General features: G+C 40.0%; 1 protein-coding gene across 1 annotated transcript in view; it reads left to right on the top strand.

Moving 5' to 3' along the window:
- Window positions 1-24,801, top strand: part of LOC129115965 (protein ITPRID1-like) — a 28,208-nt gene extending 3,407 nt beyond the window's left edge. The window contains exons 2-8 of the mRNA XM_054627113.1: window positions 9,048-9,101; window positions 13,047-13,095; window positions 16,371-16,448; window positions 16,537-16,739; window positions 22,957-23,466; window positions 24,390-24,537; window positions 24,672-24,801. Of these exons, the coding sequence (XP_054483088.1) occupies window positions 9,048-9,101; window positions 13,047-13,095; window positions 16,371-16,448; window positions 16,537-16,739; window positions 22,957-23,466; window positions 24,390-24,537; window positions 24,672-24,801 (1,172 nt within the window). The remainder of the gene's footprint in view (window positions 1-9,047; window positions 9,102-13,046; window positions 13,096-16,370; window positions 16,449-16,536; window positions 16,740-22,956; window positions 23,467-24,389; window positions 24,538-24,671) is intronic.
- Window positions 24,802-25,329: the final 528 nt, after the last annotated feature.

Here is a 25,329-nt window from a genome sequence, read left to right as displayed (position 1 = left end):
TATACTTTACATACACAGCTGAATGCTCCTACAGCAAAGGCACATGCTTAGTTGTCAATCAATTATATTCAAATTATTGAAGCTTCATCCATTGCAGCAAATTTTATTTTAGATAACCTGTTGCTGCAGGAATTTACATCTTTCATTAGATGGTGCCATGTAGCTTAACCCATCACCAATCCATCGTACAAGTACGAGGTTAACCATATTTGGTCATTTGTTTATCCATTATATAGGTGTTAATAAAAAAGGGGGGAAAAGACAAATGGCCTCTTTTAGCATACCTTAAAGTAACAACTAGTACAAGCATACTTTGATGTCAAAATGCATACCTGCTACGCAAAATGTCTATTTCACATGGAAGGCTGAGGATGGGCTTTTGATGCTGGAGGAAGGCAGAGTGCATATGCTCCTAATGCCATGCAAATGAGTATAAATTGCTGGAAATGACTCAAAAATGTTCATGAGACATTGGGTTAGCCAAAAGCAGCCTTGATTTGCCCTCGTACACAACATTTGATCACAAAACAGAAAAGGTAGATCATCATTTATGGTTATATTTTTTCTTTAGCTGCTAGTTCAGTGGGTTTTCGTTGTAGAGTAATCAGATTTATACTGCTTGATCTGTGGAGTCTCAGTTTTAAAGATGACAAATCACTCGTGCAGTAGCAATAGTTTTTGCTGTGTGCTCATTTAGTTGCTTGGTGTTGGCATTGTGTATCGTTAAGGTAAAAATATTTATAATGAGCTTTTAGCTCAGTTTCTTCCCGTTATGAAGGTATGCAGGATGAATATGTTGCAACATGATTAACTTGTCCTTATCTCGGGTTTGTTGCGATGTACGCAACAAGCTGCTTTTAGACTTAATAACAAGAAAGTTAGTTAAGGTGAAAAAAATTATCTGATCATGTTATTCACATTAAAAAATCAAGATGTGTTTCAGTTACGGTTGGTGGTTCACTTTTTCTAACTGTTGCCGCTTTTGGCTATATGAATAGTTTTGTATCTAAAAAATATACTCTATAATATACTCTATAAGTATTTAAGCACTCACTGTGGAGGAATATGTACCTCTTATAAGTTTGAAGTCTCTGAATTGATTTTCAGAGCATACTGAAGCAAACTGAAATCGATCGGAAAATGTCAGCCGAACTATAAATAAAAAAAAAGAAATAAACTTAAAAAACACCAATACAGTCATTTAACTATTATTTTGACAAGATAAAAGTTACACTGTAATATGACGATCAGAGTTTTCTTCCTTTAAATTCATTTTTGATACAAACCTCTGAATGAGCTCTAGCGTAGTGGCCAATAGTGGCTTCCTTGTACTGAACATTATTCACATAGTAGCAGCAAAACAGGGCAGCTAATGCTTAAGAAACATCTGACAGCTCTTGCGGCTGGATGATGACCCTTCCATCCATAGTCAGTATCCATGTTTTTGTGCGGAGAACAGAATCACCTCTAACAGACACAACATCAACCATCACAGCAGCTTGTTAGTTTGATCACTGTCTTTGGGTCAAAATTGCCAATCCATAACAAGACTTATGACTAACAACAATAGGACACAAAGAGAGAGCGGTTCAAGGAGGTGTTGTACTAACTACATTGTAATAAGACGTGTTTCCTAATTTTCAATTAATTAAACATTGATTATATAAGTAAGCAAAACTTGTTATAGTAATCGAGTCACATTGCTAATCCTTTCCTGTAATTTAAGCTTCAACCCTATCGGTTTAGCTGATTTGTCCAAAATTGCCTTAACTCTAAAAAGCTATGTAGGTATTAAGTGTGACAAACGTGTTTGGTGAGTTTTATTTGGTTTTGGTCCAGTTTGAAAGAAGGGTGTTTTTTACGATGAGTTAACAGGACAGTTAAGCCCATCTTAGTCCGGTGTAAGAGAGAAACTTGAATTCAGAAGGTGTACGGTTGTTGCTTTTTTTTTCGGTCTAGGTGTAAGAAAATTTCCTTTATTGATGTTTTGTGAGTTATCAGCTTTCTTGGTCATAAAGCACACACTTTGAAATGTATTTCTTCATTGGACTACATTGCACTGATTGTACATCCACATAAAAGGTGGCACATGTTCCCTTTACCTCCACTGAGTATAAGCCTATTGAACCTCTCTTCTCTCTGTTCCTGTCTCTGTGATCACCTAACAGATGTTTTATTTGGTCTCTACTTTCATTAAGGTTGTATAGCTGATGAACTACAGGTAAGGAATAAGATTGTCAGCCTTCATGTTGTGATTAAGTTTTTGAAAGCCACCAGGCCAGAGTGAGAAATCTCACAACATAGACATACTTAAATGTGTATTTTGGGGCAATATGCTCTCTCTGAAACATTGTGTACTGCTAAAGTTTATTTCAACTTGTCGGACAAAATAAATGAATGAATGAAGACTTCAGAAGACATATGACATTAAAGCAAACCCTCCAGCTGATAATTAACTCAGCCATAGTATCAATAAACAGTTCTCTCTACACAACCATAAGGCTGTAACGTAGTCCATCTTTATATACAGTCCATGGTAAAAAGGGAAAAATAATAAACTAGCTGTGTCCCAGGGTGTATTTGTAGACCGATTGCGTCACAGCGGCCGCGAAGAGGCTGTCCCATTTCAAAGACTCCTTCTAATGCGGCCGACAAATGCAGCCTACTTTTCCCAGATTCGGAGGACACAACTGATGGATCCTTCACCGCCCAAAGTATCCCAAGATTCACATGGCGAAGTTAATGGCGACCACCAGCAACGGCAGATTTCACATTTAAATGTAATTATTGGGTTTTAACTCACGTGAATATCAACAGATATAAGTGTTAAAACTAAAAACAAGGGACCTGATCAGATCACACTTATGTTAAAATGATCGGTTAACTTACGTGACGCTATTAACTAACCAGCTAACGCTACCGTGAACCGCTGCGCTATTTATAGCAGCTTGTCCATTTTAATCTTTAAACTTAGCTTTACCTCTTTTATGACAACCGCAGCTGGTTGCTAGGATACGGGAGCGGCAAAAGGGTGGGGGCGCGAAAAGCTGGTGACGCAAACAGGAAATCCTTTGTCGACCATATCGTCTCATTTCGAGGACCGCTTGGTCGGGCCTTCGCAGTATTCAAAGGACCCGGCCGACGTAGACCGGGAAGGCTGGGTCCTCCGAAGACTATAGCTGCTGGATTGGGACACAGCCACTGTTGCATTTTAGTTCTGGTCTGGTTACTCCTAGATAGGACGGTTTATACAGATCAACTTTAAGATTACTTCCTGAGCAGCTTGCACGTCTTGAAGTTAATGTTTTTGGTAACCTGTCTGAAATAAGGTCTGTGTTTAACCCTAGAACACTAAATAACAGTAACAGCATCACTAACGTCGGTTATATTTTACCCGATATACCTGATTAAAAATACTTCTCATCAAAATATATTAAAGTACAACAATACATGGCAAATTGAAGTACTCTTCTTTTATTTTCCCCTATACAACGTCTCATAAAATGGAAAAAGGTATCATGGGGGGACCCTATAAAAAGGCTCTAAAATTAGTGAAAAATTAGGGAATCGTTAACGAAACATTCCTAAAAATAAGATAATGGAGCTGGGAACTTGTTCTTCGGTCCACCCGTTCCTGGGACATGTGAGCCTTGTCCGGTGAAGGCACAGTCTCCCTGCATCACTGACAACTTTTACAAATATTTTACTCTCAATCACTAACGTCGGGTGAAAATCACCCGAACACGTGCTTGTTGAAAAAAACAGGGATGAGGGCAGGGAAACACGCCTACCTTCGATGACGTCAGTGAGCAGACTGAAGCTACCCAAAGACCCACACAACTCAGACAGCAGCAACACAATGAAAATCACGTGACCACAATCGCGTGGGTGAAAATCACCCGACGTTAGTGTTCTAGGGTTAACACAAGCTGAATAGATTTTATCGTTTTGTTCTTTGATATAAAATAGGTCAGTAAATACCCCTGTGGTGAATTTAGAAGCTTTTACGTGTCTTAAGAAACTGTTTAAATTAAAATGAGATGACTAAATGCAGGGGCGCCGAACCGTCACTAAATGAGATGACTAAATGTCATCACTAGTCCTCATTTAGCTTAGTGGTGGTGAAGGGGAGTGAATGTGTCCTTGGTGTAGGTCTTTATAGTCTACCATAGCTATTTACTTTGCACTTTAAAAATAATAAAAGTGGTTATCTTGCTGAACAAAATTTATCATGAACTTTTTTTCGTCAGAGATTAATTTCTGAAATAATCCAAAAACCAATGGAAAAATCCCATTGATGCTGATCTTCAGGACAACCCGCTCTACCTCCTGAGCCACAACCACCCCAACTCGGTTCCTCATCAATGTACACTCAATACCCCATAATGACTAATTAATTGAATGAAAACTGAATTTCAGCAAATTTTAACAAAAAATGACTTAAATATCAATTTGACAGAAGTATTCAGACTTCTGCTGTTACACAAATTTTGCTCAGGTGCCTCCTGTTTGTCGGGATCATTTTTAACATGTTTCTATACCTTGATTGGAGTCCACATGTGGTAAAGTCACACTCCTGTAACCGAGTAACAGTCAACCCCTGCAGCGAAGTGCAATTTTCGGAGAACCTATGCCTGCGTCCTTTCGGTGCCCATGTTAACCTATTGGGATCCCACACTTTTGACTCCCTCCCTCCCTGCTGTACTACCACAGTTTAAATTTCCCCCGATTTCCCTCCAACATGATCAAATTTCTTAACCAATCAACTATGTTAATGTAAAATAGTATAGAGTCACTGCTGTTTGTGAATGTGTTTTTTTATATTATATACTTATTCAACATTTTTGTTAGTTGGGTCTAAACAGAGAGCCATTGCTACAAGCAGACACACACACACACAGACAGACAAATACAAGCAGACAGACAGACAAAGATCAGTTCTGTAGAAAACAGCAGAAGAGCAGAATTGCTTGTTCACCTGTGCGGAAAATTGTGCTTCTGGTGTGAACAGTCTGTCTCATGACATCGCAACGACAGAACGCAGCGCTTCCCAGTACGGTGTGAACCTGACAATGCACATCAGAGCAAACACCAAGCCAAGAACTTCCTGCAGAGATCAGAGACAGGATTGTGTCAAGGCACTGATCTGGGGTATGCCACAAACACATTTCTGTTGCATCGAAGGTTCCAAATTGCACATCGGCCTCTAAAATTCTTGAATGTAAGAGGTTTGGAACCACTAAGACTCTTCCTAGAGCTGGCAAGGGCCAGATGGTACCTCTAGCTGAGCTCCTGACAATCTTTTGTGGAGATGGTGAGACTTCCAGACAGACAACCATCACTGCAACCGTGAAAGCCAGCTTGGAGTTAGCAACAAACACCTCAAGGACTCTCAGAGTGTGAGAAACAGGATTCAATTATCCAATGAAACACAGGCCCCGTTCATCAGCATAATATTTGGAGCTCTGCAGCATCATCAACCTGAGCCTGAGACTGGAAAATGTCCCCACGCCATGGAAGATGTCATGCTGTTCCTGATAAGTTATTTTAGATAAACAGTGTGTAATAATAAGAAAAAATATATAACAGGAGTGCTATCATTTAATTGAGTGGTGACGTAAACTTTGCTGGGTCAATTAGAGAGTTTCATCAACACTGCACAAACTGCGTGCATCCATGTCTCATGCATCCTCCACAGCAAGTCGGACAAAATTACTAACCATCATGCAATGCAGTCAGTAAGACAGCAATCAAAATTGTGATGGTCTGTGTTGGCTCGTCAAAAACAGGTCTAGAACTTTTAACAACAACCTGCATCACCTTTCTCCTTCTTGCAAACATGAACACCAGCCTGGTCACCACGGAGCAAACATTCACCAGGAAAAGCACACTGCTAATAGCTCATTAGCTGCTGAGCTGCTGTGTAATCAAGCAAAAGGCTGTGGCCACAAACTAATATCAACAACGACACTCCCTTTTGGGTAAAGCGGGAGACACTTTATAATATTAAATATAATTTCAGGTCTTGCAGTGAGGTAGCATGAATGTTCCCCAACATCAAACACAACAATATGAATTTAAAAGCAAGATCATTTATTTACATTCCGGATCACCAACATATGGTTTAAAACAGTCAACATCAATATAAAACACTGTTTAAAATGACTGAAATGAAAGTGATCACAGATATCTCGCGTTACATGCAGCAGCAAACCCAATAAAAGAGATGCACCTCTATTTAAAAACAGAAAAAGGCAAAGGGGACACCAATTTGGGACAGCACGGGCAAGAGGTAAAATCGATTTAAAAGCCAATCAATAAAATCGCCACTCGCGCCGTGCAAACTAGCGTCACGGAAGCAACGTAACGCTTGCGTCAGTTAACCAAAGCAGCTTGCAGTGTGCAGTCAGCGCTGAAGTGAATGTGTTTCTGTACTTTCAGTAAAGATATTATTTTAAAACTTGTGCACGCCTGGAAGTTTTGTCCGAGTGTGCAACACTTGAAAACAAAAAGGGACGAATAAATGTAATTTTAGTTTGACCAAAACTTTTCATGGCAATCCATCAAAAAGTAAGTGTTGGGTCAGCTGACATTGCTATCCGTCGAGCCACAGTCTGAGCATGGCTAAAATTGTAATAACATACCCATTGGTGTTTTTAGGTGCAAATAATTGTTTGGGCAACAAATACTTGGCTCAGAGGTAGAGCATTCCTTTTTTCATCTGGATGGGATGATCTGGCGGCTAAATGAATAAGGCTTATTGGGGACTTCATAAAACTGTGGGGGTTCAGGTTTTTGTGGATCAACGCCTTTGTTACACAGGGTGCAGATTTATTTTTTTACGAGGTTTCTACAGTAAATTCAGCTGAACTGAAAACCAGGAGTGTTCATCTCACAGCCAAGGTTATAGAAGATGACTGATTGTATGTGCTATCCTAGAGTAAATGTCATGAACTGTAAAGGTCCCCAACGTTGGTCAACTTCAAACATTTCAACTTACATCCAAGCCCCATTAGAACATCACTATATTGTCCCTCAACAGCAGCTCCATGGAAAGCTGCAGAGCATGGACACTTCAGTTCAAAAGTTTTGTATTTATTTTTAATTGGAATGAGAGATGAACATTTGTTTATCATTGGAGTATATATTATTTATAATTCATGCAGTTCAATTTGAAAACTGACTTTTAATATTGGTAAAATATTAGATATTAGACAGATTTTCTTTATTTGATTTGACAGTTGTTGTTGTTGTTAATACAGCTACTGCTTCAATATATGTTGCACTAAATCATAGCTTAAACATAATTGTGATGTTCCAGACCTTTTCATGAGGAAATTTCTCTAACTGGACCTCACTGAATTTTTGTTAAATACCTGGTCTATCGAGTACCACCACACTAAAGCTTTGCATCTCTAACCTAATCCTACCCATTTTACTTTTTTAGCTTGTTCTGAGGAAGCATTTCACCCTTCCAAAACAGAATGGTAAAAACCATAATAGCTAGAACATTTATTCAGTTTGCAGCTGAAAGCTAATGGTTCTGTCTTTAGCGTCATTACGTTATGTGAAGTGCAAAAAGTGGTGACAACACCCTGTGGCACCATAATCCATAGTAATGCTCCGTAATGGATGTGTGATATTGTTATTTGTCCTTATATATTGTTACATATAAACATTATAGTAAGAGCATATAGGCAACTGTGGCTCAGTGGTATAGCGGGTCGTCCTTCAATCAGAGGATTGGTGGTTCGATCCAAGGCTCCATGTGATGTGTCTGAATGGGTATGAATGATTATTGAGGGTGGCACTTGCGTGGAACTCTTTACGATTAGTGGGTGTGGGCCGATCACCAGCACTGACCTTTGTTGAGTCGATTTTAATCTGATCTGGGGTAAAAATGAACCCCAGGAGGGTCATGTGAAAGTCACACTTATCATCCTTGACAAAAGATTGGAACTACAACAGTCTCAAGAGAACTTGGCTGAAATGTTTGACATGAGATGATTTGTCAGGGGAAAAGATGAGGATGTCATGTAGGTAAAGGAAGACAAAGTGGTGGGGACCATCCTGAGACCATCAGAACACATTCCACAGCCATGGCTGTGCACAGAGGAATGACAGTGACAGGCATATACAGTGCAGCATCCTGGTCTCCTCCCTGCTCCTTCGCTGTTTCTATCTGCGAGATGTCTCACTCTACAATGAGAGTTTGTCAGGATGAATGATGGTGAGGGGTTTGATTGTGCGCACACTTCTGCCAGTCAACGTCTAGTGCACTGCCTTTATTTCTTTACTATGTCTGCACTGTCATGGAACACGTGGTGCACCATTATGTACGACTTGGCAGGGCTTGTAACATCTTTTTGGTTATTTTGGAGTGGGAATGTTTTTGTGCTTTTGGTACCAGACAGACCCAGGGAGGCATGGACTGGATCCTGCTCCACTCTTATAGAGATAGCTCTTCCAGGGCGGAGCCCATACAAAATAGAACCTTGATTAAATACTGTAAGTATTAGTGAAGCCCTCAACGTTTTAGACCACACTGGTTCTTTAAATGCCCCAGGAGAATCAGTTTGTTTTGAGAGTCCGAGGTGAGGCCAACAGCAAAATCTCTTGGCGGGCTGCGCCTATACTCATAGAATCTAGAGTTATGATATTTAACTATCGTTATAGCCCTATCTCACGCTCTCTCTCTCTCTCTGTTTCTGTCTCTCCCACCTTACCTTTGATGTTAAAATATACACGACTTTATCTATAATGAAAGTTGAACTGTTACCATGTTGTGAGGTATATAAGCCAATATAATGATAAAAGTGTACTCCTCAATATGAAGTTTTATATTTCCTTTGTGTTTGTTGTTATGTTTGCTATATTCATATGTCAATATATGTAGCAAAAGAAGTATCCAGTACTGAGGAAAGGTACTATTCTCCTCATCTCTCGTGACTCTAATTCTAATATGCTAATAACACAAGAAAAGTAGTGTTGCTGTCACTAATACTATTGTCTGGTTCTTATGTTGCTGTATCCTGTGTTCCCTACAGAGCCTCTGAGGAGGAACACCAGCAGTGATGATGACTTGGCCCTGGGTGTAGAAGGTAAACAGCCTCCTATTCTGGACTTTTAAGGTGCCATCCGTAGCAGGGAGCCTTTACAGGCACACTCTGCAGTTTAGGAAAGCAAGCCAATGATTTAACGATCAGTGTGTATCATACACTAGAGAAGTTGCCAGAGTCTCTAGTGTAGGCTATTTATTTTGAGGGGGGTGCAGATTGGTGTTGGAAAAATTAAATATGTTGTTGCCCTGGTACACCAGGGTCCAGACCTCTAAATGTATCTATGTTTAACAGTATTATATCAAGTATATTATGAAATTTGCTAGCTTGCCATTTTCAAAGTACTTTATGAGCTAAAGTTGCAATACACCTACAACTTAAGGCAGATTCATGCAGTGAAGCTAAGTTCAACTAGGACTAGAGGGTATCTCGGTAGAGGGATATGGCTAGAGCGAATATGGTTGGAGTGAGATTTTTGGCCGGGAATGAACAGGATGACTGAGCTGCATTACAAAAAGCACAAACACAGCACTGATGGACAACGATGACAACCAGCAATGGTGCTGCTTCAATGACATGAGTCTGTGCTGCCTACATCTAACTGTGAGGTCAAGGTTTACCTGGATATGAAGCACATTATTATGTTGCACAACGGAAGCTTCATATCCAGGTAAATTCACAAACATTTGATCAACCTGCAGCTCTCAGTGCAGTCACTGGCTGCCGTGACTGGAGGAGTGCTTGACCTCACAGTTAGATGTAGGCAGCACAGACTCATGTCATTGAAGCAGACCATTGCTGGTTGTCATTTATCAGTGCTGTGTTTGTGCTTTTTGTAATGAAGTCATCCTGTTCATTCCCGTCTCACTCCAACCATATTCGTGCAATCCTCTATAAGTCCTAGTCCTAGTTATCTTTATTTTTTTATTTTATTTATTTATTACTTTATTATTTAAGCTAAAAAAGTCAGCTAGCTGTCACTTTGCTCAGTGCATGGATGCACAATTGGTTGCTTTATGACGTCAGCTAGTAATTAGCAAATGGCAAGTTAGCCAATTTACCAGCCGTGGGAGTTTGGATGATTAGCAAATTCACAAAATTCGTAGGCTGTCTAGTAATACTAGAATTGCAGTGTAATTCTAGTATTACACAGCGGCTGTGGCTCAGTGGAGAGCAGGGTCGTCCTCCAATCAGAGGATCGGCGGTTCGATCCCTGGCTCCGGCAGTCCATGTCGATGTGTCCTTGGGCAAGACACTTAACCCTGAGTTGCTCCCGAAGGCTGTGCCATCGGTGTATGAATGGGTGTGAATGATTAGAGAGACCCTGATGGGCAGGTGGCACCTTGCATGGTAGCTCCTGTCATCAGTGTATGAATGGGTGTGAATGGGTGAATGATTAGTAATGTAAAAGCGCTTTGAGTGGTCGGAAGACTAGAAAAGCGCTATACAAGTACAGTCCATTTACCATTTACCATAATACCTCAGCATTAGCAAACAAGCTGAATTAAGCTAACATTAGCCAGCTAAAACCTAAATATCTAAGTGACTTTGATGAATTAACTTTTTATCAGTACTCAAATGAGACAAGACGTAGTTAGCTAGCACGCACCACGGTAACTTTATTTGCTGTGTGGGATGGAGGCCCAGCTCAGAGACAGACCTCCACTTAGCCCTTGCGGAAACTCAAATTCAGCCAATGCAAACCAAAGTAGCAGGGATCACATTCTAACCTTTGCAGCGGCAGCAACAGAAAGTTTCGGGCGTCAGATCAGATCCCTTTATTCCGCTGATAAATTTGAGTTGCTACTGCAGTAATATATTAATTTAAAATACAGGTCATAAGCATCATTGTTTTCTGGTATAATAGCTGAGGTCTTGAGTTGTGGGTTGGAGAGGATAAGCGAGCGGTTTCTATCCGTGTAGTTTAAATGTATGTTATGTCATTTTGTATGTACGTGTTTGTATTTGAGTCTATAGGACACTTTTGAAAATGAGATGCTACATTTCAAGGGACTATTCAACAATAAATTAAAATGCCAAAGGCAATTATATCTTGAAACAATAGCAGGATCACAAACCAAATTGTTTTTCCCAATGTTCAGGCATCCATTTGTCACACCAACGACTAATTTAACCATACTAAATGGATTTGCTTCCCGGATCAGCCCCCATTTGTCACAAACTGGCTCAGGAAATGTGACATGGAGGGAGTCCACGCAAGGGATCACCTTAAAACAAACAATTTATTAATCCCAAGAACAAAATGAATATGCAACAAAATGAAGTGATCTTTTGTCTTATTTTTTTCTTTCGTCTTATTTCATTAAGTACAAGTGTGTCCAGATGAATAATACACGTTAGCCTAAGAAATTAATTCTTCACAAATTAAAACCTCAAAATTGACATGTAGATTTTCCACAAGAAGTACATAAAATAGTTAACATCTTAAACTTGGAGGAACTTTTTTCTTCCCATATACCAGATAGATGTTGAGTAAGAATTTTTTTATTGGAAAACTCCAACTAGGACATACCTTTCACAATTCAATTTGATTTTGATTCTTGAAGTCACCATTTAATTCACAATCGATTCTCGATGCAAAATGATTGCCAATGCATAATTGTTTCTCGATGCATTACATAAAGGCACTGGCAGAGTACATTTAAAGTTAAATCAACAGATTGCATTAAACACAACAGGAATATGTATTTATTCATGTTTCACTTGCACAAATAAACACTTTTTACTAAAAAGATTTTAGTATTTCTCAATTCTCAGTCACTTCAAAAACAATGAGTTTAAGTTTTACAAAAAAGTAAAATAATGCTGCCTGTTACATAAATAAAATTGGTGGGCTTTTTTCTCAGTAAATTACCAGTTACAAAAAAAAAAAAAAAAAAAAAAAGACATTATTTTCACTCAAACATTTTAACCCAAACACGATCTTTCCTAAGAAGGTTGGCACTTCAGGGGCCTGCACAGGCACACTGGTCGCTAGACATTTTGTAGGAGGGCTCACAAAAATTAACAAAAACGTTTTGTAAGATATACCAACCGTTGCATGAGGATGCGTTGACTAGGCAAATTAACAATAAATCTGAGCTTGTTACATCATTCAAATGTTTGATCTTCTCTGTACAGAATGACGTCTGTGCAGAGGCGGTTTCCTCTGCCTTCACTTCAAATCTCAGTCTAAGGTGTGAGACAAGCATAAGATGTGACATCACAACAGGTTTGGAGAGTAGAAGAAGTAGAAACCTCCACTGAAACTGCAAAGAGATTGAAAAGTTCCCAATTTCAACAAAGGTATTTGCACTGCCAGCTTTCCCTCTGTACATTTAAAAAATCCAAATCAACCATTTGACATAAATGCTTGCATTATCGTCAAAGTTTGTCAAGAGCCTTGCCCCTTGTGTACTCCAGTGTCACCTGGTGTTTGTAAAAGCAAAATGACATGGCACTTTAAAAGATAAGAGCATTGTGGACCAGAACACCACTGTCACCACCCTAACTATTTTTTTTTTTTTTTTTACCTTTAAGGTAACAGATAAATCACAGAAATGACTGCAGGTTAACTGGATGTTGGCTTAGTTTTTTTTTTTTTTTTTTTAATTATCTGTGCATGTGAGAAAAAACGGTGTATGGCACTGAGGGAGACTACTTTGTTCTTGACAACATGCCAGTGTCAAATGGAGTCCTGGTCTGGGAGGGGTAGGCAGAGGCGACTGCCAAAACCCAAACACCCACTGGAGGAAAAGGAAGAGTGGGGGGGAGAGTGAGAGACACTTTCCTAATATAGCTCAAGGAGCCTTGACACCGGACCTGCACAGGATTTACCGACTTTCAACCAGCAGAAAATTAAGGAGACGTTTCCCTCTGTTCTGTCTTCCTCCTTTCCTAATGTTTCTCTCTCTGCTTGTTTCATGTATGGCCCTGCATGCCCTGTTTGCTTCCTCGTCCAGATAACATGACTTCTCTCTCCTGCAGCGTCTTTATATGGTAGCCAGAGAGTGAGGACGGTCCAGGAGTTTCTGCGGTAAGGACGCTCTTCTTCTTCTTCTTCTTCTTGTTCTCATCTCCTGTCAGATGTACAGAGCCTTCAGCCAGCACTGTAGAGTGAAGCACAGTGCTAACGCTAACTGTTAGATATTCATTGTTTGAGATGCAATTATATGTGGATATTTTGATAATGGTGTTTGAAGGTAAAAATGAGCCAACTTTAGTTGTCTAAAGATTCTTTCAGTTTATATCAAGGTGAAACTGTTTATAATCTTGAATCAAATTTGAAGACATTTCATTCTAAGGTCAGAATTAATCAAGGTTTGTGTAGCAGTTTGCAGCACAAACCTTGTTGCATTTAAAGCGTATTCAGTAAATGGTTAATGGACTGTACTTTTATAGCACTTTTCTAGTCCTACGACCACTCAATGGGCTTTTACATGTCTACATGTCATCATTCACCCATTCACTCCCATTCATACACTGGGGCGACCATGCAAGGTGCAACCTGCCCATCAGGACTCTAACTACACCAAATTTTCATACAACCAAATACTGCTAATAATGCTACCAACAGCCTTCGGGAGCAATTTGAGGTAAAGTGTCTTGCCCAAGGACAAATCAACATGGACTAGAGGAGGACTTGGACTTGGAGGACGGCCGTCTTTACCACTGAGCCACAGTCATGTTACAATGCCCTTGGAACAGGTCAAATTTGAAAAGACGACAGAGGGCTGTAAAACTTGTGACATCTCCTCGATCCAAACTACTGTAAAACCTGTGTGAAAATTGTAAGCATATAAATTAAATATTGGATCAACAAATCTGCAGTATCCCTAATCTCAGTTTGACTTAGTTTAAGTCAAGTTAACCTCCCAACACATATAAGATTGCAAATAGGTATGCCCCTTGAAACTCGATGCTAAACAGGAATTGGTTCACAATTAGTAAAAACCCACAGTACTGATAAGGTCTGGAGTTCGGCTAATGATACTCTAGAAATTCCAGAGTGAGATGTCCTCGTCTCAAATCTCCTCTCTTTCTCTTTGTCTTCGTGCTTAACTCTGACATACACACACCGACACCGTGAGATACACATCATGGCAGAGAGAACATAAAGATCCAAAGTGAGGCTACATTTAACTCCAGTAGATGCTGAGAACTCGCATTGTCTCAATGCATAGAAAAAAAACCTTACAAGTAAGGGAGGTTGTACTAGTAATTCATTTTTTTAAAACACTTGTCCAACAAGCAGAGCAGCAACCTTCAGAAATGCTCAGTTTTCTACTGTTTTTCTACAGCTGTCCACCCTCGTCCACTGCAGGTAATGTTAGCGATGCTAGTGTTTGATCATAAGAACAGACTAATCAATGAAAGCTATTCGCTCAGCTATTGTTTAGCTTTTTGTATTGCTGCTTAAGGAAGTCAAGGAAGACATGGCAGTGTTCTGGCTAACCACAGTGGAAAGCAAATGTTGGTGTATAGTTGAGTGAGTCTGACCAGCATGTTCAGAAGGCTCTCTGTCTGCTCACTGTCTGTCATGTGTTTATAGGCAGGTTGATGGTGCACTGAAGAGACTTCTGTTCATTATGAGCAGAGTGAGCTGGGCTTGGCTGGCTGGGATCCTTAAATTATCATGGTGATCCAAGAAAATTGTGCATCAAGTTTGGTTGCATGTAACCTCGGTCCAGTCCCTGCTAAGAGTTTACTTTTGTAAAGTTATAAAGGATCAAGGACAACAGGTAACGCAGGGTTCTGATCAACAAAGAGAGCTGTTACTCACTTCATATTCTCTATGTAATGTTAATCTCACAGTGTTTGAATTTGACCAATTCAACACACAACAAGGTGCTGATGTATTTGTTCATGTACATGGAGAGAAACACACAGAAGCCAGGAGGCTGCAGTTTTGTTTCCTTCAGCATACCTTTAACATTTAAAAGGGACTAATTAGATTTAAAATTATTTTTATAAAGTCATATACCAATCAGTTGTTTTGTTGATACATATGAGTGGACTATGACCCATTTAGTTGATTTGTATTTGAATAATTATTTATTTATTTCAAAACACGTAACATTTAAGTAAAAACTAAAATAGATTGACAAATAAAATTAACAGTAAATAAAGCAAACTGTCAATTAACAAATTCTTATTAACAACATAAAGTATAAACATTAATAAATATTACGTGTCCAGAAAGGAGTATGAAGAAAAACACACATATACCTCATCTCCATAACTCAAACAATGTATTCAATATTTATAATAATTAACCATGGTAGTCTATAACCATCTATTTAAACTTTGATAATGAGGTCATATTTTTCATGTTTGAAATTAGATAATCCTTTATTAGTACCTCGGCGGGGACATATGCAGTCTTACAGCAGCAAAGAGGACACTGCAACAAGAAGCATTATTTAAACAAAGCATAAATTAACATAAAATATAACTGAACGGTTCAATTCACATTACTGAACATATTAATATCGATATCATATGTGTGGTCTACTGGGAGTATTATTGATTGTAAAGAGTGACCGCAGCATAAGGAAGAACCTGCAGTGAAGGTTCAGTGGGATTCTCCTGGCACTGTTGTTGTCTTTTCCCTAAATCCTCACTCCTTCACGTCTTTCCTTGACCTCAAGATGATTTCCATCGACGTCAAGGAAAAGTGGTTAGGAAAAGACAGTAGTACCCCTTTTATTTTTTCGGCAGCAGCCCAAAACCAACAATGGATGAGTCCGTTTTCAACTGTTGCACTCAGACCTGTCCTACTGACAACATCAATGTTTAAATAGGCAGATTGGTCAAAGTAAAGTCAAGTTACAACTACTGTCTTTGTCATGACGAAGCATGCAAATTGCACGACTTGCCATAGCAGTCTGTTCCGTGAAATTCACAATTTGGCAACATGAAGGTCTTGGCGTATTGTCACATGACCCATGACATCACCATTTGATGTACTTATTAATCCTTTGCAATCTAGTGTCAAATTAGTTTAATTTTATTAATTAGCCACTTTTTAAGAATTTTTTTATGTATTCATTAAGATGGTAGCAATGATCCAACCAAACTTTGTGAATATTGACAGAACTTTATCCCAGCTTCGGCCCCTGCTCAAGCCCAGTTCCTGTTGTGTGCCATTTTTTGTGAGTTTTGGAGCATTCCAAGTCCCTCAAAAATGTGCAGGGAATTTAATAATAGAAAGAAGAAATAGCTTTTTGTGGAGAACCGTGCCAAGGCCCCAACAATTGGAAAATCGTGTGGGACTGGACCCAATTTACCATTTGTTGTGTATACCAACAGGTGGAGCAGGTCAAGTCCAGCTCTCAGCAGGTGGAGCAGCTTCAGCTCAGCAACTTCAGGCCACTCTAGACCACACAGGTTAGACACTGCCTCACACACAGAAATGTTTATTAGTGTACAGGAGACACACATATTCAGTTCAGTTTCATTTGTCCCCTGTTGGCAGTGTGATGGACATACTCAACCTGTGGAATGATGACCCGGAGGAGGTTCTCTTGGACCTGGGCTTTGGCTGTGACGAACCAGACCTCTCTGGACGCATACCGGCTCGATTCATCAATCATCAGTCTCAGGCGAGAGGAATAAACCTCCAAGTGTTTCTAGAAGCTCAGAAGAACCGGCTGGACCTGGAGAACCCAGATGTCAGCAGTAAGTCTAAGTTTTAGTTGGTAGACTGACCAGCAACCAATGCATGTATTACTATGTTTAATTGTATCATGCCATCTTAATACTGGCATCATGCACTCTGTTTATCTGTTTTGTTCTGCCAAATATTGGAACCTGGCTGCTTTGATTTTCTCCTATTCTTCAAAAGAGCATAGGTCATCACTGATCGTTGATAAAGTCTGACTCACAGTTGGTGTTTCAGTTAACCCAAAGGTGTTGGATGGGGTCGAGGTCAGAGCTCTGTGCAGGCTAGTCAAATTCTTCCACACCAAACAGGGTAAACCATTTCTTTATGGATCGGCTTTGAGCATGGAGGCCTTATCACGTTGAAACAGGAAAGAAACAGACTGTTTACACAAAGTTGGATGAACAGTGTTCTCTTAAATATCACTGTATCCTAAAACGTTAAGATTTCCCTTCGTGGAACAAATTCATTTCAATTTATTTTGCATAGACCAAAATTACAAATTTGCCTCAGAGGGCTTTACAATCTGTACACATACGACATCCTCTGTCCTTGGACCCTCACTTCGACTAACTAAGAGGCTCAAACCAGGAAAAAACAGACCTGGACCAAACACATTCTTCAGTCTGTGGAGCCAGGTGTAAGCACAAAGGTGAACTGATCCCAGCTGACATATGTGAAGGTGTGGTACACCATGGACAGCTAGCCAGACTATCACAGGGCTGACACATAGAGACTGGCAACCATTTACTCTCACACCTACGGGCAATTTAGAGTCATCAATGAACCTAAGCTTCCCTTCATGCTGTGAGGCCACAGTGCTAACCACTACACCACCGTGCTGCCCTGAAAACAAAATGTCAAATCTGTAAATTGTAGCTAAACATAGGAGGCAGAATACATGACAGTGATTGTTATAGATACTTGTAATTTATATGAGAAGGGAGATGTACTAAACAGATATGGTTTAAGTTTTACAAGATTCATTTATTAACTTTTATTCAGTTTGCAGTTCAGTTTTCTTTTACTGATTTTAATTTCAGTGGTCTGTCTTTCCTTGAGTCTTTGTTGACTCTAATGAATGTATTGATTACAGTAGTGGCGCCAGAAACCAAACTTCATAGATCAAAGGCTGCATAGGGTCTGCTTGATAACCAACCATCTAATCCCCTAGTTATACCTAAGCAGCCATGAGAACAAGGCCAAAAAGATAGGCGTGTATGGCTCTTCTTAGCTCTTTTGTCTTTTTAAATGTTCTCTATACGGCTATTCATATAGCATAAACAACTATTGTCCATGTAAAAATACGAGGGTTTAATGTCTACTTGTGTCACAAATTATACGACTCTACATTCCCCTTCACCTGGTCTTCCACGCCCACCTCACCTGCAGCCTATTCCCTCATTGGTCCCTGACTATTTATATCCGTTCCCTTGCACTTAAACCCTGCCAGAAAGTCTTGTGTGTTGGTGCGAAGCTCTCCAGCATTATCCTGATTCCTGTATCTGTTCTACCTGTTACAACCCTGCCTGCCCGTTTTCAGATTTGTTTGCCTGTGTGACTGATCTCCAGGTTTTGACCCTACATGAATTACAAAGTAAACTGAACTATCCTTGTATCTCTGTCTCATTGTTTTGCTTTTTGGTTCCAGTTTGCTACTACATGTAACCGTTACAACCTGAGAAGAGAAGGAAGTCTCTTTCCATCGGTTTGTGTGTTATCAGAGCTTCTCCTTGCTTTCCTCCCACAGACGGGCCAGTTGCTCATGCATGCTTGCGTTAGTGTGAGCGTGCCCCACTGGTTAGCTCATGTCTGCTGCTCTGCACTGCTCTCACACGGTATAGACAGCTGATAATGGCGTCCAGACCAACGGCATCATCGCCAAAGAACACTAAATACAGCTAGAACCAGTTTCCAACGAGCATCTGGAAAAATGTAGACACCCCAAAGTCTTCTAATCTTTACAACTTGACATTATGAAGCTTTTTTTTACCAGTGATCCAGCAATATACTCATGCATATCAGTACTTTTCTACCACAATGGCTGTATAATATGAGTTCAGACCAGGAGGCTGAGATGCAGTCTTCCATTAGAGCAGTTACCCACCCAACTCCATATAGAGACAGTGTCTGCCCCATGGCCACTTCAATTAATGAAATCAAAATCAAACAGAAGAGGAGTTATACAAAATGACCAATGCAACAGTGCAACAAAACAGGACAATTAAATGTGGACTCTATCAGGAATATCAGATCTCTGTCATCTAAGGCTGTACTAGTAAATGATTTAATATCAGATAATCATATTGATTTATTTTGTCTTACTGAAACCTGGCTGTGTCATGAAGAATATGTTAACCTAAATGAATCAACTTCTCCAAGTTATATTAATACTCATATTCCTCGAGGCACAGGCCGAGGAGGTGGAGTAGCAGCCATCTTTGACTCAAGCTTATTAATAAACCCTAAACCTAAATTAAATTATAACTCATTTGAAAGCCTTGTTCTTAGTCTTTCAAACCCGACCTGGAAAGCATTACAGCCAATTCTACTTGTTATAGTGTACCAGGTCCGTATTCTGAATTTCTATCTGAATTTTCAGAGTTCTTATTTAGTCATGTGGATGTCGATAATAATAGCCTTAGTACTGCGTTTATTAGATTCGATTGGCTTCTGTCAGTGTGTACAGAAACCGACTCACTGTTTTTTACTGTTTTTCCATATCCTCGACCTTGTACTGGTATATGGGATTTAAATAGAAAATGTAGTTGTCTTTCCACAGAACCCTCTTTTATCGGACCATTACCTAATAACTTTTGAATTTTTACTACCAGAATGTACGCCATTAGGCAAAAGTTTCTACACTAGATGTCTATCTGATAGTGCTGTAGCTAAATTTAAAGAAGCGGTTCCATCAGCGTTTAATTCATTACCAGTGCTCAATATAACAGAGGACTCCTACGCTAACTTTAGTCCGTCCCAGATTGACCATCTTGTCGATAGTGCTGCATGCTCACTGCGAATGACACTAGACTCTATTGCTCCTCTAAAAAAGAAGATAATAAAGCAAAGGAGGTTTGCTCCATGGTGTAACCCTCAAACCCACGAATTAAAGCAAACATCGCGCAAACTTGAAAGGATATGGCGTTCCACCAATTTGGAAGAATCACGGTAAGTCTGGCGAGACAGTCTTAAAATATATAAGAAGGCACTCCGTAATGCTAGAGCAGCCTATTATTCAGCATTAATAGAGAAAAATAAGAACAACACCAGGGTTCTCTTCAGCACTGTAGCCAGGCTGACAGAGAGTAACAGCTCTGTTGAGCTGTGTATTCCTATAAACCTCAGTAGTAGTGACTTCATGAACTTCTTTAATGATAAGATTCTAACTGTTAGAGACAAAATTAATAATGTCCTGCCCTCAACCAGTACCGATCGATCCTCAAATACAGTAACCTTAGAAACAGCTGTAGAACCTGATATATATTTAGATGGCTTTTCTCCCATTGACCTTCAACAATTGACTTTAACTATTTCTAAGTCTAAACCTTCCACCTGTGTCTTAGACCAGATCCCGACTTGGCTGCTTAAGGAAGTTTTACCTTTATTTGGCAATTCATTATTAGAAAGGATCAATCTGTCTTTACTAACGGGCCATGTACCACAGGCCTTCAAACTAGCTGTAATAAACCTCTTCTTAAGAAACCCACTCTTGATCCAGAGGTGTTGGCTAACTATAGACCTATATCTAACCTTCAGTTCCTCTCTAAGATCCTTGCGAAAGCAGTAGCAAATCAGCTGTTTGACTTTCTACATAACAATAGTTTATTTTAGGATTTTCAGTCAGGATTTAGCGTGTATCATAGCACAGAGACAGCACAGGTGAAAATTACAAATTACCTTCTTATTGCATCAGACAAAGGACTTGTCTCTGTACTTGTATTTTTAGATCTTAGTGCAGCGTTCGACACCATTGACCATCAAATCTTATTTCAGAGATTGGAGCATCTAATTGGCATTAAAGGGGCCGCACTTAGCTGGTTTAAGTCGTATACAGCTCTACAGCTTAAGTCGTATACAGTTCTACAACTTAAGTCGTATTTATCAGACCGATCTCATCTTGTTGAAACCTCGATGAAAACTAAAGTCAGTCATGGAGTTCCACAAGGGTCTGTTCTTGGATCAATTTTAGACTTATATATGCTTCCTTTAGGGAATATTATCAGAAAACACTCAAACTTTCATTGTTATGCAGATGATACACAATAATATGGGTTCACGAGATCGAGACGAAACCAACCAGTTTAAGAAAACTACAATGACAAAATATATGACTGGAACAGAAAACCTGATGATTATATATTATATTATAACTTAAACACTTAAGAACTTAACTTCTACTAGAACTTTAACTTAGAAACTTAAACTACAATTAAAAATTAAAGTAAAATAAATTAAATTTGTGCAATAGCATTATCAACAGTCAAATATCAAAACATAACCAATACTGAGCACGGCTTCACTCCTACCCAGGGTGAAACACAGGAAGAAGAAAAACAAAACTTTTTTAAATAAGTCTGACAGGTGTGCAAAACCAAATCTAAAATTTGCAGGGGCATCTACCCCGGTAATATTGGTATTTTCACCATTCTGAGCCGTCTATGGCTGCTTTCGCTGCTTCCCCTCCTCTTCTTCTTTTCCTTCTCCGTCTTTAGGTTCTTGCAGCCTAGAGCTGAGCTAACGGTCGGCCCCACAGGCCACAAATAGAAGTTTGGATAGCTCCGAAGTCTCAGGCCGGACTGAGGCTTAACACAGAGGGGAAGAACGCGCAGGCTTGTGATTGGTTCTTTAGATCTCGGGTACGAATCTCTCCGATTGGTAATGCTTTTTAACAGGTTTATAGCCACTCAAATTCTTTTTGTTTGCAGATGATACCCAATAATATCTTCGATTAGGCATTGCCCAAACTACAAGTTATTTATTGCTGTCAAAAAATCCTGGATGAAACCAATTTCAAAAACTGATATTAAAAAGTGCATATCACTGGAAATCAATTATCTAACAATTAAGGTCCTCTAGATGGCATTACCCTGGCATCCAGCATTAACATAAATAACCTCAGAGTTATCTTTGATCAGGATCTGTCCTTTAACTCCTATATTAACAAATTTCAAGGACAGCCTTTTTTCACTTACGTAACATTTCGAAAATCAGGCAAATCCTGTCTCAAAGCAATGCAAAAAAAATAGTTCATGCATTTGTTACCTCTAGACTAGATTACTGCAATTCCTTATCATCAGGCTGCTCTAATAACTCTCTTAAATATCTCCAGTTGATCCAGAATGCTGCAGCACGTGTTCTAACAAAAACTAAGAAAAGAGATCGTATTACTCCGGTATTAGCTTCTCTGCACTGGCTCCCTGTTATATCAAGGATAGAATTTAAAATTGTTCTCCTCACCTGCAAAGCTCTAATTGGCCAGGCACTGTCTCATCTTTAGGAACTTATAGTTCCATATCTCCCAACTAGAGAGCTGCGCTCCCTGAATGCAGGGTTACTTGTGTTTCCTAGAGTATATAAAAGTAGGATGGGAGCCAGAGCCTTCAGTTATCAAGCTCCTCTTTTGTGGAACCAGCTTCCAGTTTCAGTCCGGGGGGCAGACACACTCACCACTTTTAAGAGTTGGCTTAAGAACTTCCTTTTTGATTGCGTTTATAGTTAGGGCTGGTTTAGGTTTGCCTTGGTCCAGCCCCTAGATATGCTGCTATAGGCCTAGACTGCTGGGGGAGTACCTGCAATACACTGAGCTCCTCTCTCGGATCCCTCCTCTGTTGCTCTCACATAGGTTTCTTCCTTTTATTTCTCCCATTAAAGAGTTTTTTTGTGAGGATTCCGGAACAGAGGATGATGCATGTTTATAGGGCTATATAAAATGTATTTAATTTAATTAATATCTATTCTAAAAGCATCAGGGGTGTTGGGTGTTATGGGGTAGCAGATGGGGTGGTGCTGTTTGGATTAGGTTGGTTTCGCAGTGCTGATGTTTTTTGATATTCTGTCAATGATATTAGGTGTTGGAAGTAAATCTTTGTATTAGTTAATTGTAGAACTGGTATAAAATCAGTGGATAATGCCTGAGAAATTGGTGCCAGTGAGGTACTTGTTCCAAGACTATGAACAGATCTGCTTATTGTACTTTTTTCCTTGTCTTTGGTCTTCTCCTGTCTCCATCAGATCGTTTTAGACAGCTCGAGGTTATCCAGCAAGTAACAACAGCATTCTCCTCCTTGATGAGGTCGTCGTCGTCCTCACCTCTCAGAGCACCGCTGGGGAAAACCCTGTCTCCTGAGGCTCGGGAGAGGAGGAAGCGCATGGGCATCATGTTCAGAAGAGCATCAAAGAAGTCACTCAGCCAAATCCACAATCGTAAAACCCAGGACCTAACCAAACCTGATGCCAAATCTTCTCCGTGTGTTTCAGCTGAGTCTCTGCAACCTCCAGTCAGCCTTGGAGACAAAAACATCTTCTCAAAGAGACTCGAACCTGGTCTTCTGGAGACTGTGTGTCTGAGTCCTCTGACAGAAGAGAAAAGCGCTGGTCCAGACACTCAGCCCCAGCCTAACGTGGCCCCTTTGAAAGCCCAGGAGGGAGCACTCAGACACCTGCCCCTGACAGCCAACACTTTTCTACTGAGGAAGAAGAGTCCACGGCAGCTCAGGGAATCATTTGAAATTGAAGAGGCAAGTCAGACTGCAACAGTTCTCAAAGTTTGTCAAGGGTAACACAAACACTATAGTTTGTCTGTAGCACATGAGGCCCATGCACATGTGGGGATCATTCTAGTAGTAATATAAAAGGTGAAGTAATATTTAAGTCTAGCTTTGGAATACTAAACCCTCATTGCCTGTACACATCATTTGCTTGCATTAGATAAAATACAATGACCTGGTAAGGTGTGTGTTCTACTATTTTTCCTGCTGTAGTCTTATTACTATTAATGTTGTCTTATTGCATATATTATTCCAGATCCACAGTTTAGATGAAAGTAGTGTCACAGGGAGCTACACAGGAGGAGCAGAACATTTAGGTGGGTCATTAAGCATATCATTATGATATTATAATACAGTTCTCTCTCTCTCTCTTTCTCTCTCTCTCTCTCTCTCTCTCTCTCTCTCTCTCTCTCTCTCTCATCAACCTTAATGATTAAATATTTTTAATGCCAATGTGTGATAAAAGAAGAACTGCCTTGCTCTCTCTCTCTCTCCCTTAATTGTCCTACAGTGTAATGTACATTACAAAGTAAAAAAAAAAAAAGTAAAAGAAATTATTGACATTAGGAGCAACTTAAAGGCTGGCAAAATACATGCTCACATGTAGCTTTTTAAGACCTCCTGTTTTTAAAGCATTTAAAATGGATTTGGTTGTCTTTGTAACCTCCTCAAACATAATAATAGTGTTTTTATCAGATATTTTGAAAGAGTGACATGAAACTGATATCCTCTCATACACCTCTTGGAAAGAGGGAATACAACCTAATTTCCAAAGACACTAGACGGTTGCTCTAAAAAGGTTGTATTTTGCCGGTCAGATTTGGATAGTAAGCTATGATTATAATGCACCGTCTCTCCTTCCATTTGTCTTCCTTTTTTTCTCTTGTGTGTGAGCAGCGCAGGGTTTTATACGGAGCAACAGCTGCCAGTCAGACAGCAGTGGTTTTTTAGAGGAGCCCTTCATCCCCCCTCTTTCTCAGCAGGCCTCACCAGGAGCTGATCTCATCAAGGTCTCCTCGCTTACTAATGCACACTCACAAGCCCCGTACATGCAATGCTATATCCACTGTACCTCTTTAAATCACTCTCACTGGCTAGATGAGAGAATGTGCTAAAGTGGCTAAACTGCGATGTATAATATATACAGTATATGTAACTGCCTGTATTGTTTGGTTGCAGGCTCTGTCAGGCCTGGCAGGAGGGAGCACTGACAGCCAGAGCAGTGAGAGGCCAGCCTCCCCTCTCCTACGTCCCCCTGTACCCCTCCATCTCCCCTGCCCTCCTCATCTCTGACCTCTTCTGCTGTTAACAAATCTCTCCTACCATCACCCAGTCCTTCTCCAAATCTTTCATTAGTCTTTAACACTTCCCTGTCTCCTGTCTCCTTGTGTGTCCCGAAATCTGACCGGAAAAATTCAGAGACGGAGACTGCTTCACTGTCTGCATTGGTGAGCGAGTCAACTGAGTTACAGAACATAACTTACTCTCAAGATCTCAATCTCCCATTTTCTTTAGTCTCTACCGCTCCCTCCCCTAAATCTTTCCCTTTGGAACCAGAGGAGCTTAAAACTGAGGACACAGATGCCCCATCCCCCCACCTCTCTGCTCTAATCCACGACTGTGAAGGCACAGCATGCTCTATCTGTTCAAGTGTCCCTCCTCCTGCCTCATCTCCTTTTCCCTCTCCAAATTTGGATCATCTGTTTCCTCTGTCGATTGCTAAGTCTTCTACACAGTCTGACTCCTCTTCTGGGAGTCCAGGCCACTCTCAGTCAGAGCGGACTGAAGTGGCTTTGCATGGAAACTCCCTCTCTGGTTCTTGTGGTTTATCATCTCT

This window comes from Anoplopoma fimbria, unplaced genomic scaffold, assembly GCF_027596085.1.
Source record: "Anoplopoma fimbria isolate UVic2021 breed Golden Eagle Sablefish unplaced genomic scaffold, Afim_UVic_2022 Un_contig_7807_pilon_pilon, whole genome shotgun sequence".
Taxonomy (NCBI): Eukaryota; Metazoa; Chordata; class Actinopteri; order Perciformes; family Anoplopomatidae; genus Anoplopoma; species Anoplopoma fimbria.
Note: the sequence above shows the minus strand (reverse complement) of the source record. Positions and strands in the feature narration are given on the sequence as shown.